Source organism: Euprymna scolopes, chromosome 36, assembly GCF_053919585.1.
Source record: "Euprymna scolopes isolate OS-2025 chromosome 36, ASM5391958v1, whole genome shotgun sequence".
Lineage (NCBI taxonomy): Eukaryota > Metazoa > Mollusca > Cephalopoda > Sepiida > Sepiolidae > Euprymna > Euprymna scolopes.
In genome coordinates, this window is record NC_136517.1 from 27,304,244 (window position 1) to 27,316,475 (window position 12,232).

The 12,232-nt window shown below is 33.7% G+C and overlaps 2 protein-coding genes across 8 annotated transcripts in view; one reads left to right on the forward strand and one right to left on the reverse strand.

Moving 5' to 3' along the window:
• LOC145260397 (galectin-4-like) overlaps positions 1-12,232 on the reverse strand; it is a 59,054-nt gene that overhangs the window by 35,318 nt on the left and 11,504 nt on the right. For all 4 annotated transcript variants that reach the window (XM_080118372.1, XM_080118370.1, XM_080118371.1 and 1 more), the window contains exon 2: positions 2,850-2,938. In XM_080118372.1, coding sequence (XP_079974498.1) covers positions 2,850-2,863 — 14 coding nt within the window. In that variant the 5' untranslated portion in view covers positions 2,864-2,938. The remainder of the gene's footprint in view (positions 1-2,849; positions 2,939-12,232) is intronic.
• Positions 7,980-12,232, forward strand: part of LOC145260396 (DNA polymerase delta catalytic subunit-like) — a 226,546-nt gene continuing 222,293 nt past the window's right edge. For 2 of the 4 annotated variants that reach the window (XM_080118364.1, XM_080118366.1), the window contains exon 1: positions 8,030-8,099. The gene's annotated coding sequence lies outside the window, so the exon portion shown is untranslated. Of the gene's footprint in view, positions 8,100-12,232 lie in introns of all 4 variants that reach the window. The other 2 variants (XM_080118362.1, XM_080118368.1) reach the window with 2 other exon arrangements.

Genomic DNA, 12,232 nt, shown 5'->3' on the forward strand with positions numbered 1-12,232 from the left:
CATACCTCGCCATTAACCATCAAAATTAATTCCAATTTCAAATCACAAAAAGAAAAATTGCCATTTTTGTCTTTCAAAAACATTTTGAAATAAACACAATCTTGAAACAGTTGTCAACAACTATAACACCTTTGTGTATGCTCGTCATTTGAAAATTGATTTGAAAAATGTTTTAAATCATCGAAATGAATACATGTATATCATACTTATCTATAAAAGTGAAAGTGTCTGTCTGTGTACATTTCCCTACACAATAACTCAATTTTCAGTCTACAGACTCGAAATTTGATATACAGGGTATTGAGATTTGGGAAAATCTTTGTAATCTGTTTTCGTCCAGAAATTTGGCTGTTGAGGGGTTAAAGTTCAACGATTGGACCTTTGAGAACTACCAAACTCCTGACAATTTTGGGTATAAACAATTGAAATTTTAGATATAGGTTCCTTGGACATGGATCTAACTTAATAACTTGATTTGAGCTCAAGATAATAAATGTTAAGGCGGTCATAATAAGGGTCAAAGTTTTAAAAAATTTGACCTCTGCGGTCTCTACTACTACTAATCTAAACATTTGAAATTTTACATAAAGAGTATTCAGAGATAGGGCAAGCTTTTTAATCAGTTTGTGTCAAAAATTTGAGCTAATAATATATAAATGTATGTATGTATGTATGTATGCATGTTTGCATGTCTGCCTAAAACTTGACAGAGGTGACGGATTTTCACAAGATCAGTATTGTTTTGAAGCTTGACCCTTCAGACGACAAATACAGAAAAATTGGCTAAAAATATTAATTTCTTCACCTTCAACTGGGCACTTTTCTACAGGGTGGGGTCGCTTTTTTCAGATATTTTTGAAAGTCATCCCCTCTTTTTGATTGTCTAACCTTAATTTAAACCTACATCACTTCCGGTTTGGTGGTGGTCATAACAGCAAAGACTTCACGTCCCCCCCCCCGTTCTTTGCCTCATTCGCGGTATGGGTTCGAGCCTGCCTTCCTACTACCACTATTTTTTTCTTTTTTTGCTCAACACACACCTCCAAACACCCAGGCAACGCTGGGCACCCATGCTAGTATACACATAAATTCAGAATATTAAGTGTATGCTCATACACTCTTATGCATGTGCGTGTATGTGTGCAATACTTATATTTAATATTGTATTAAATAACACCTCGTGTGAGATACTTTTCTAACAAACTGCTCACACAAAAAAATTCACCATCTTTTATGCCCCCCAAGGGCCACATGACATTCACCTCATCACACATTGTCTACAGTAATATAATGGAGGGCGGGGAGGGGGTTGATAAAATTATTATTGTCCTCAATTATAATTTTCAAAATAAAGCAAGGGAGACAATCCCGAGTTTTACTATCATTTTTTGATTCTTATCCAGAATTGTGCCTATATTAAAACTCAAAAATAGAAAGAAAAATTTGTATGATGTACATAACTGTAACAAAACGTAAATATCATATAAAAAAAAAAATTTTTTTTAATTTATCGAGTAGTTTTTTTTTTTTTTTGTAAATAAGAAAATAAAATTTTATGAGTAACCAAAGAGCAACCATCTAATAGTTAAAAAATGTCAAGCAAAATTTACGGTACTTGTACAGTTTAATCAAGACATTAAAAAATGAAAATATCGAAAAAGATTATATTGTATGCATCTGTTTTGAACTGAAAATCTGCGGAAAAAAATTTCACTTAATTTGATAGAGTAGTTTTTTGGTTTTTTTTTTTACAGCGGAAAAACACGTTTTAATGAGAGTGCATTGAAGGCAGACATCTTGGATTTTTTTTAAAATTTTTGTTTGGTGTAAAAACGCCACAGGGAGATAACTCAATTTAAAGCGCCGACACTCCCTCCCCATCTTTAATACTAGTTTTTCTTCCTAAAAATCAAACCTTTTGCTCGGTATCATAAATTGTTTTTTCGCTGTAAAACAAAAACTACTTGATGAAATTAAATGAAATTTTTTTTCTGAGAACTTTATTCCATAACGGATACGTACAATTTAAACTTTTTTTTTTATATTTTCATTTTTTAATGTCTTGATTAAATTGTACAAGTACCAAATTTACTAATACCAGGATTCATGTTTGTACAAAGTTTTTAAAAAAAAAATCCAAGGTGTGGTTATTGAGAAAGGTGCGAACAAACAAATGGACAAATGATTTGGGGGCAATTTGTCTCCTATAATGCCTCCCCCCCTCCAGTGGAGGGTGGGGGACAATTAGAGCTATCCTGGAAAATCCGTTCTGATAAAAATTTACTGTTTCACTAATGTTTGTACAAAACTTCAAAAACATCCAAGGTGTGGTTATGAGAAAAGTGCAAACAGACAAACAGGAGTGAATTACTAGGTCTAGAACCTCTTTGTCGGGTAGGGAAGGACCAAAAACAGACAATAACTCAATAATTCAAGCTTGCAAGATTTATGTTGTGATTGCCTATGAACAACCATTAATGATTTTCTTACTTAAAAAATAAAACTACTTGCCATGATTTTTGGAATATGATATTTTCGTTTCATCACGGGTACAGATTTTTTTTTTTTTTAATTTTTAAATATGGGGGAATTCTGGACAAGAAATAATTTTTCTGTTGTAAACAATCCACCTTTGACTCGTTTCCTTTTGTGACAAAAACATAACTTGTTCCAATAAATATTTGTTGCTTACAGTAATTTGTTCTTTTTTTGGACTTTTCCAACAGAACCAACCATTTAAGGTTTTTTTTTTTTGTTTTGTTTTAAATCATCCTCGAGTACAACGTAAAATATCAAATCTTTATGCATACAAAGAAAGAAACAACTGAATAATATAAGATGCTTCTTACCGATTCTGATTCATTGGAGTTACTCCTTGGACTGTAATTGTGGTTCCATTTTGAACACCGCCAGGAATTTCTCCAGAATATGGACATGGCTAAAACAAGTAAATAACAAGTTTTTAATCAATATAATATTCAAAAATGCAAGAGACAAGGTGGCTACAATAAGTCATGTGTGAACTATCAAGAAAAGTGCCCATACAAAAAAGTCTGGAAGCTTATTTAAGGCATCTCGTATATGTGCATACTTTTGTGGCCGTATACGGATCATTTTGCATATTTGTACGTACCCCCAGGTGTGTTTATGTATGAGTATGTGTATGCTTTGTGCAAATGTCAAACTAACAAAAGGTAATGAGGGGGGGGGGGAGCATTTGAAAAGCTGACCTAATTTTAAAACACCTTACCTTTGTAGATGGGATATGAAAAAAATTGAAAAAAAAAAAAAATGGGGATCATATACATTTCAGTATCCCAAAATGAGCACCAATACCCATGAAACTTCTTCCTTCAGAGGCAGCCGATTCAACCCAAATAGGGTGAGTGTCACTTCAGTATAGTACCCCAAAATGAGTACCAACCAACAGGACACTGATTTTTAAACTTTTACTTCCAGTTGAATGATAAACAGAGCATTATTTCCATAACATTTTCATCATATATTTTTATTTAAAAAAATAGTTTTTTTTATAAGAAAAAGTGTTTTATTTACAAAATGTTTCATTTTCTAAGTTTGCTTTGCTGGTTGTTAAGCAATAGTCGACAGATTGAATTTTTAAATATGTCGTTTTAAGCAAAAATAATATTATTTACCTTATTGGTACATCAAAACAAAAAGTAATATATCCCAAAATGTAACGGGAATTTTATCGTCACGTCCAATAGCTATTACGTTATGCATGCATATTTGTAATGCTGTCGTTCGACCTTAACTTGGCTAATTTCATTTTTTTTTTTTTTTTAATTTTCACACTTTTGTACTGATTTTCTCCGGCTAAAACCCAAGTTTTGCACGAGTTCAAATACCTTATATATTAAGTTTCATATCTCTAGACAAAAAAAAAACTGACAGCGGAGTTTGGTTGGCAAAATTACGCAAGTAAAAATCATGTAGAATATCTGCATGAATATAATTACACGTAATAGTTAACTAAAGATGATCATCCCATGAGAAAAACGAAAAAACTGATAGGGAATTAATTAAAACAAATGTTTAAAAGAATATGCAAATTAGCTAGGTCTTTTACAGATGAATGCAATTTCACAACCCATATATAACAAAGTTGTATTTCCTTTTTAAAATAACAGAAAAAAAGGTTCACCTTTTTTCTGCTTGGCCTGAAGGCCAAGATCTTTTTTCTGTTATCAAAGTGTAGTATCTGTTTTGGCAAATAATGCAATCAAAGACTATATGTTTTTTTTTTTTTAATTTTTTTTTTTATTACATTTTCACCCCAAACAAGGCACATTGCCACTTTGGTGTAGGGGGCTACTATCAGGGGAAACATCTACTGGGGTACTATGTAGGGATTAGGGCAGCGAGATGTTGGTTCACGTTGCACTTGAACTTATGCATGTCAGTACAGTTGGGGAAGCAGTGACCTGGAATGGAATTCCAAAGTCTAGCAGTTCTGGGGAAGAAACTACTGGAGTAGAAAGATCTTTTACATCTAGGGATCTCTACAGTGTGGGGGTGGGATTTTGCAGCTTGTCGGGTCTGTCGAGGGTGTTCACGTCGTGGGGGCACAAGTGCTTGCAGTTCCTCAGAGCATTCACCATTATAATACTTGTAGAACAGGCAGAGGGATGCAACGTTCCGACAATGGGACAGAGGCTGAAGTTTAGATGCCAGTTTAGGGCCTATCAGATTTGCGACTCTCTTTTGAACCCTGTCAAGGAGCGAGAGACTAGTAGCCGATGCACCGGCCCAAATATGACAGCAATACTCCATTGCTATAGGTGGTAGAGAAGGTTTCTTGTAATTATTGAATGAAACCAGTTTTGTCTTGGCGCCATTGAACGTTACCATCCATTTTTGTCCCCATTCCACTACTGATTGGAGGTCATCCTCTAGTGTTTCTGCCATTATTTTAGATATATGTTCATTTGTTTTCCTGTCGTGCCTGCTATAGAGTGTGGTGTCATCAGCATATATACCCATCTCAGAGGCAATTTTGTCGGGGAGGTCATTTATGAATATCAGGAACAGCAGAGGTCCAAGGATGGATCCCTAGGGCACTCCCGCATTTATATCATATTGTTTAGATGTACGACCGTCGAGGACAACCTGGATTTTTCTCTTATCTAAGAAGGATTTAATTATGTTAAGTATTCTACCAGTGATACCGTAAGATCTAATCTTCCTGAGGAGGCCCTCATGCCATACCCTGTCAAAAGCCTTAGATATATTTAGAGCTACCGCTCTGCCCTCTCCTGCTTTGTCCAGTGAATGGTATATGCGTTCAGAGATTACAGTGAGGATGTCTGCCGTGGAACGGGCTTGTCTAAATCCATATTGTTGGTCGGTCAGAAGTTTAGCATCTGTAAGGTGCTGGACTAGAGCATGGTTAATTAAGGTCTCAAATATTTTGGCAAAAAGTGGGAGGAGGCTAATAGGGCGATAATTTAATGAGTCAGTTCTTTCGCCAGAATTCTTGAATACTGGTACCACAGAAGCAGTTTTCCAACAGCCCGGAAAGCAAGATTCATTAAGGCATTTGTTGTAGAGTTTGGAGAGAACTGGAGCTACTTCGGCTGAGCACTTTTTTAATAGCACAGCTGGGATGAGGTCGGGTCCACATGCTTTGGAAGTGTCAAGGTTTTTTATGATAGCATGCACCTGAGCAGGGGTGATTATCAGATCGTCTAGCGTGGCGTCTGTCCGCATAGGAAATTGAGGCAGGGGGTGGTTTAGAGGGTCCAGTGTGGAGTTTGAGGCAAACCGACTGGCAAGCATGTTAGCCTTCTTGGTTGCTGAGCAAAGAACCTCGTGATTGTTGATTAGTGGGGGAATTGTTGATTGCCCATTATTTACTACACTGTTGTAGATTTTCCAGAAGTTACGAGTTCCTAGTTTTTGTGCTTCGGTGTGTTTTTTAGTGGTTTCTGTAAATTCCCTCTTAGCTGTCGCTATTTCTTTCTTAACGTTACTTCTAGCTTCTATGTACTTCTGTCTGTTTGAACTGGACTTATGTCGGTTAAACCTGCAGAATGCATGCTGCCTTTGAGCAATGGCAGTTGCGCAAGTCGAAGTAAACCATTGGGGAGAGTGGGGTTTGCTATAGAATTTCCGCATGGGAACATGCGCTTCGATTGCAGTTTTGAACCATTCAGTAGTCTCGGTTGCACACTGTTCAGCAGGAAGAGAAAAAATATTTCCCCATGGGGCGTCTCTGATAAGATCTCTGATGGCTTCCCAGTCAGCCTTTTTATAATATCTCGTTGTTTTGAGCACTGGCTCTTCAGTTTTGAGTCTAGAGTTTAGGGCGATTTCAACCATTATCACCGTATGATCAGCGTTCCCAAGTGGGCTGTCGGCTTTCGTTACACAATCATCAGGAACTGTGGTCAAAAACAGATCTAATAGTGATGCATGTTGTTCTTCCTGATCAGGGAAGCGGGTTGGAAAAGTAACAATTTGCGATAGGGAGTGAGATAAAGAGAAGCTATGAGTTGCGCTGCCTGCTGCATCTCTGTAAGTAGAGAATCCAAGCCAGTTTTTGTGATAGACATTAAAGTCGCCAAATACATGTACTTGGGCGCTAGTGTCGAAGGAGAGTGCTGTGTCTATGCTGGCAACCCCACATATCAGACCATTAGTTTTGGTCAATGTAGGGGAAACCTTTCATTCCAATTGTCACAATCCAGTCCCCTCTCAGGGAAAGTGGTCCTCCTCCCCTCACTCTCCACATTAAAAAACGGCCTTGTGCCTAATTTGCTCAGTGGGGAAGCAAATAAATAACTAAATAGAAAAAAAAAAGGGGTTTTAATATGAATATCAATACATAAAAAAAAAAAATTATTGGAATAATACGATAGTGTGTGTTATTTTCTGTGTCACGTTCACATATGGGTCGCTTCATTGTTATGTACTTTCATTTCTTATAATTTTACCAAGAATTCCTCATAAGTTTTGGTTTCGATTATAGCTAATGGCACTCCAATAACCTATTTTTTAAAAATAATTTTATCAAGAATTATTCATAAGTTTTGGTTTTGATTATAGCTGAAGGAACTAAAGTTATATATATATATATATTCATAAGTTTGGGATTCGGTTCTGATTCAAGCTGATGAACCCAAGTCATAGATATATTTTTGAAATCACAACTTTATAACATAAAAATCGATAGAACATTAACTTATATATGAAATGAACATTAATATATATGAAATTTGCAAGAATTAAAATATCATATTTAAGCATATTTTACAACCTGGCTATGCCGGGCATTGCTGCTAGCTTGGATAAATACTTTTGCAGTTTTAACAAAATAGCTACAATAATATCAGAGCATCTCCATTTATGCTGAATATCTACAGAATGCCAACATCAATACATTACATATGAATGAGTCTCTTGTGGAATTTCCACAGGTCCTGCTAGGATAGATAGATAGGATACTGGTAGGTGAGTTGCAACAATCCACACACACACAAAAACAAAAAAAAAAAATTAACACATAAGAATCAAATATTGGTTTTGTAGGAAGAATGCTATCGATATCAAAGAAATGATAAAGAGATTTAAATTTAAAATGTTTTTTTTTTTTTTGCCATACTATTTTTTGTTGTTGTTCTTTGTCATATTTTTCGTGATTAATGGCTTCCACAAGGAGGAAAGTCAATACTGAAAACCAACAAACTTATTTTCTCTGGAAGACAAACCAGTTCTGCAACTTTTGAATAGACATGAAATCAACAATTTCCCCCATTCAATCCAAGCGTAAAAACTCATAGGAATTATAAATGATCTTTAAAGATTCTTTTGACAGCAAAACAAAATAAAAAATAAAATAAACAGTGACACTGTCACCAAAAGCAGGTAAATAAAAATAAATTCTTTTTTAATTTCATAATTGTATCTCCTTTAAAATAATTTACGTAACCAATAAAACATTTATGTTATGTAACGTCAGTTAGGAAGATATAACACAACTACTAGACAGCTTATTTAGTTTCAACAGAAAACGTACAATAACCAAGATGGCTGACTGGCGTTTTTTATGCTAGGAGCTCCATGATCAATCAGGGGCTGTAAGTATGACTAAAACTACTAACACAAACTTGTTATTCTGTAGAAAAGTAATATTTCTGGTTTTAGTGAAAAATGATTTTTTTTTTTTTAAGATTTCAAAACTTTACAAACTTTCGGAAAAAATAAAATGAGACCAAATTTAACTTGTAATTAGCTTCAAAATGACTGTCAACTAGATTAGATTCACAAGAAAAAAAATGGTTATCTTGAACTTTTCAGCTTTCAGATGCCTGTTAGCTGTCAATGAAACATTATCTTAAGCAATTAATAACAATTTGATTCAATTAATTGTTTAGTGATGAAACAATAGCGTAATAACTAGGTTATATTATTATATTATTATTTGGTCATTAAATCATTAACTGAATTAAATAGTTACAAAACTAAAACTAATTTTGTTTAGATAATATTGGCTGCTTATGTAGATCGACATCCAAGGTTATGCTAATTAAAAGAAAATAACAGGAAAATGTTGGGAAATACTTACTTGTGGTGGTAAAAAAATTAGTGTCCAACAAAATTTACGAAAAACTGTTGCAGCGCTCAACCTTACAGATAATAATGAACTTTTCCACTCACTATAAAGACAGATGGAATATGTCTCCTGGCAGTTATGCACGAGTCTTGAACTTATTGTAAGTCAGACGAGCATATACCCAGACTCTTCATTTGTTGCATTGGCTTTCCTGTTCAATATTTTTTATTTTCAATAATTACTGAGTTGTGTTTTTATGCCGAACCCTTACAGGACAACAAAACAATTCCATACTTTTTAAAATTATTCAAGTAATTCAAATTTTAAAAACTATGTTTAGTAGAAAAGACACCATTTTTGTGTATCTCAAGGGAGATAAATTAAACTCAAAGTATTTTTTTTTGCATTTTTATATTTTTGGTTATTTATTTTAACAAGGACTCAAGTTTGCCCGGCTGGGCAAACTTGAGTCCTTGCACCGGAAAAATATCCCGTAAATAAAACGTTGTTTAGTAAATCGTTTTTTTTTTTTTTTTTTACATTTCCATACACCAAACATGGATATAAATATCACTAAAACATCCGCTGGGTCATAAGCTTAATTTCGGTACCTTACTTGCCTGGGCGGGTTGCCTGTAGGCTGTGATAAACTGCGTCACACACACACACACACACACACACACACACACACACACACACACACACACACACACACACACACACACACACACACACACTAGGAAAATTTATAATAAGATTATGTTTTGAGCACTTGTGCACTACTTGGATGGATTCACTTTTTTTTGGGTTTTCAGTTTGAACATGGGAAGAGCGCATAGTAGGGGCAGACAACAATAATGCATGATTATGTTTTATTAAAAATAAAAAAATGTCTATTTTGTTTAAAAATAAAAATAAAAACTATTGCATCATAAGTTTCTTATATTTACTTTAAAAAAAAAAAAAACTTTCTCAAATAATTAAAAAAATTTTAAAAGTACATTAATAATAATAAAAAAAAAATCACATTTATTCTTGATTCAGTCCTGAAATTGCATTTGTCTGCCCCTGCTATGCACTCTTCCCATGACCAAATTAAAATTAAAAAAAAAAAATAGTGATTCCGTCCAAGTAGTGCAAAAGTGCCATTTTTTAATAGATAAAAAGGCAATAAGGGAGGTAGTGATTATTAGAGCCAGGACAACAGCATATTCTTTTCATTGTTTTGACTCAAGTATATATCCGACATAGTTAGACACAGTTAATCACAGAGAACCTCATCACTCTGCATATAAGAATCAACGGATACACACTCGAGAGTCAAAACAATGAAAATAATATGCTGTTGTCCTAGCCCTAGTGATCATTTTTGACAAATATGTTTTCTGAAAAATGGCTGAATTCAATTTTATCTAGAGAAGTACATTTTCTTTTTAATCCTAACCTAACCCCAAATTAACGCTTGAAAATCCACTGCAAATTATCTTTTGCTAAATTGCAAAAATGTGCCAAATATAATATGCCCTTATTTTATTTTATAGTGATTTCATGAAACATACTGATTGTGAAAGATTTCTAGGATGTGTTTGTTTATTTTCCCATTAGAACTGTAGACACAGCCCCCCCCCCAAGTCAAGATGTCATTTAGAATTCTTTTTTTTATACTGTAAGAATAAACATAAATGTAAATAATCTGCTTAATAGAATGTACATATATGTAATGATGATATTGTAAGATAATGTAATGTTTTTATAAGTGTTTATAGCAAATCAGAGAGGAAGTGATGCTATGAAAATAATGCTATCAATTAATAATATTCTGGTGATGAAATTGAGAGTGAGAGGGCTTGATGGATAGAGAGTGTAAGTGTGTGCTACTATCTTTGTGAGAATATGTATTTGAGAGAGGAGTTTGAATTGGAATAAATACAATGATTTGTGTACTGGAAAAAGTGTATTAATAGTTTCATGAAACACAGAGTAAAAAATGCCGTATGTGACGATTGTGAGAGATCTGTTTTGGAAGCGTTCGTCTATTTTTCTGTTGGAACTGTAGATGAAAGAGAAAAAAAAAGAATCAAGATTAATTTATTATATAGATATTTTATTATCTCTTAAAAATAAATAAAAATGGCATCTTCTCCACTCAATGTAAATGCTACAATTCAAATTTGACTTTCTGAATTAAAAAAAAAAAAAAATACTGTATTGTTTTCTGTAAATTTTTGTGATTGAAAATATTTTAACATCACAAGTAAGTATTTCCTACATTTTACTAGTTATTTTATTTTTTAACTGGTATGATTACCTTGGGTGGTGATCTATATAAGCAACTAATGTTACAATAACAGCCATCTTGAAGCTGAAAAGTTCAAGTCAACAAAAGAATAAATAAAATAAAGAAATTTTAAATGGAAATATAATATTTCAAGATTGCTATGTCGAGAAGCAACATTCTCTAAAATCCTGAATATCCGTATACATTAGCCTACTTTTTTAGATTTTATTTTATATATTTGTGCAAGTTTGCCTTTCATAGCGGGCTGTTCTAACACCGGCGGCATGCTCATCCAGGTGAACTATTTGATCTAAAAAAATAAATAATGTAAGTACAAAAATGTGTACATCTTTTGTTTGTTTGTTTGTTTTTTGTAGTACATCTATTACGTTGGAAGCAATGGAAATAGTAATTTCTGTGCACAATGGCAGCAGCACATTCTGGCGAGAACCATATACATATATCTGCACATGTCCCTACATGTGGGGGGGGGGGGCAACGATAATATAAAGGGAGAAAACTCTCCAGAAAACCCCAAGGGAGCAAACTCACACCAATAAATTTATTGCTAAAAAAAAAAAATAAATAAGTAAAATAAAATAAAAAAAAATAAAAAATAAATAATTAATATATATGCGAACAAACACATTAGTATAAAAGGACTGGACTTTTGTAAAAGCAACATTGTCTGATGATGTCTCTAGTTAGCTATAACTAGTTGACCAAAATATACTCATGAATGTGTAGTGATACTTAAGTGTTCCTATTTACAATGCCTCCCCACGGGACAGAGTTGGACACCAGGGTCGTTTTTTAATGTGGAGATGAGGAACAAAAATAAAAATTATCTCAGTCGTGAAGGATTTCTCCTCCACTGACAGAGAACAAGAAATTGAAGTGCAGCATCTGAAGAACAAATACTACACTTTGATCTTGTCCCAACTTGCTCTACCTTGATATATAGCACTCTTGTATGAACCTTGTTAAATTCATTGCTCTGAATTATATTAACCTGGAAATTATGGATATATAATTACTGGTTAATATTTTGCAGAGGTAAAATAATAACCAATGAAGTTTTAATAAAGTGAATACAAGAGTGCTCAATACAGAAGTAGGGCAAGATATACTTTTTATTTGTTTTACATAAGCATTGATATGTCACATTCATGAGCATGTTTCGGTCAGCTAGTTACTAGTAACTGCAGATCTCTTCAGGTGATATTACTTATACAAAATTGAAGCTCGTCACCGTTTTACCAAAACATGTTCATGAATGTGTAGTGACATATTAATGCTTGTGTAAAACTAATAAAAATTCTGTGTGTGTGTGTGTGTATATATATATATATATATATATATATATATATATAGGATAA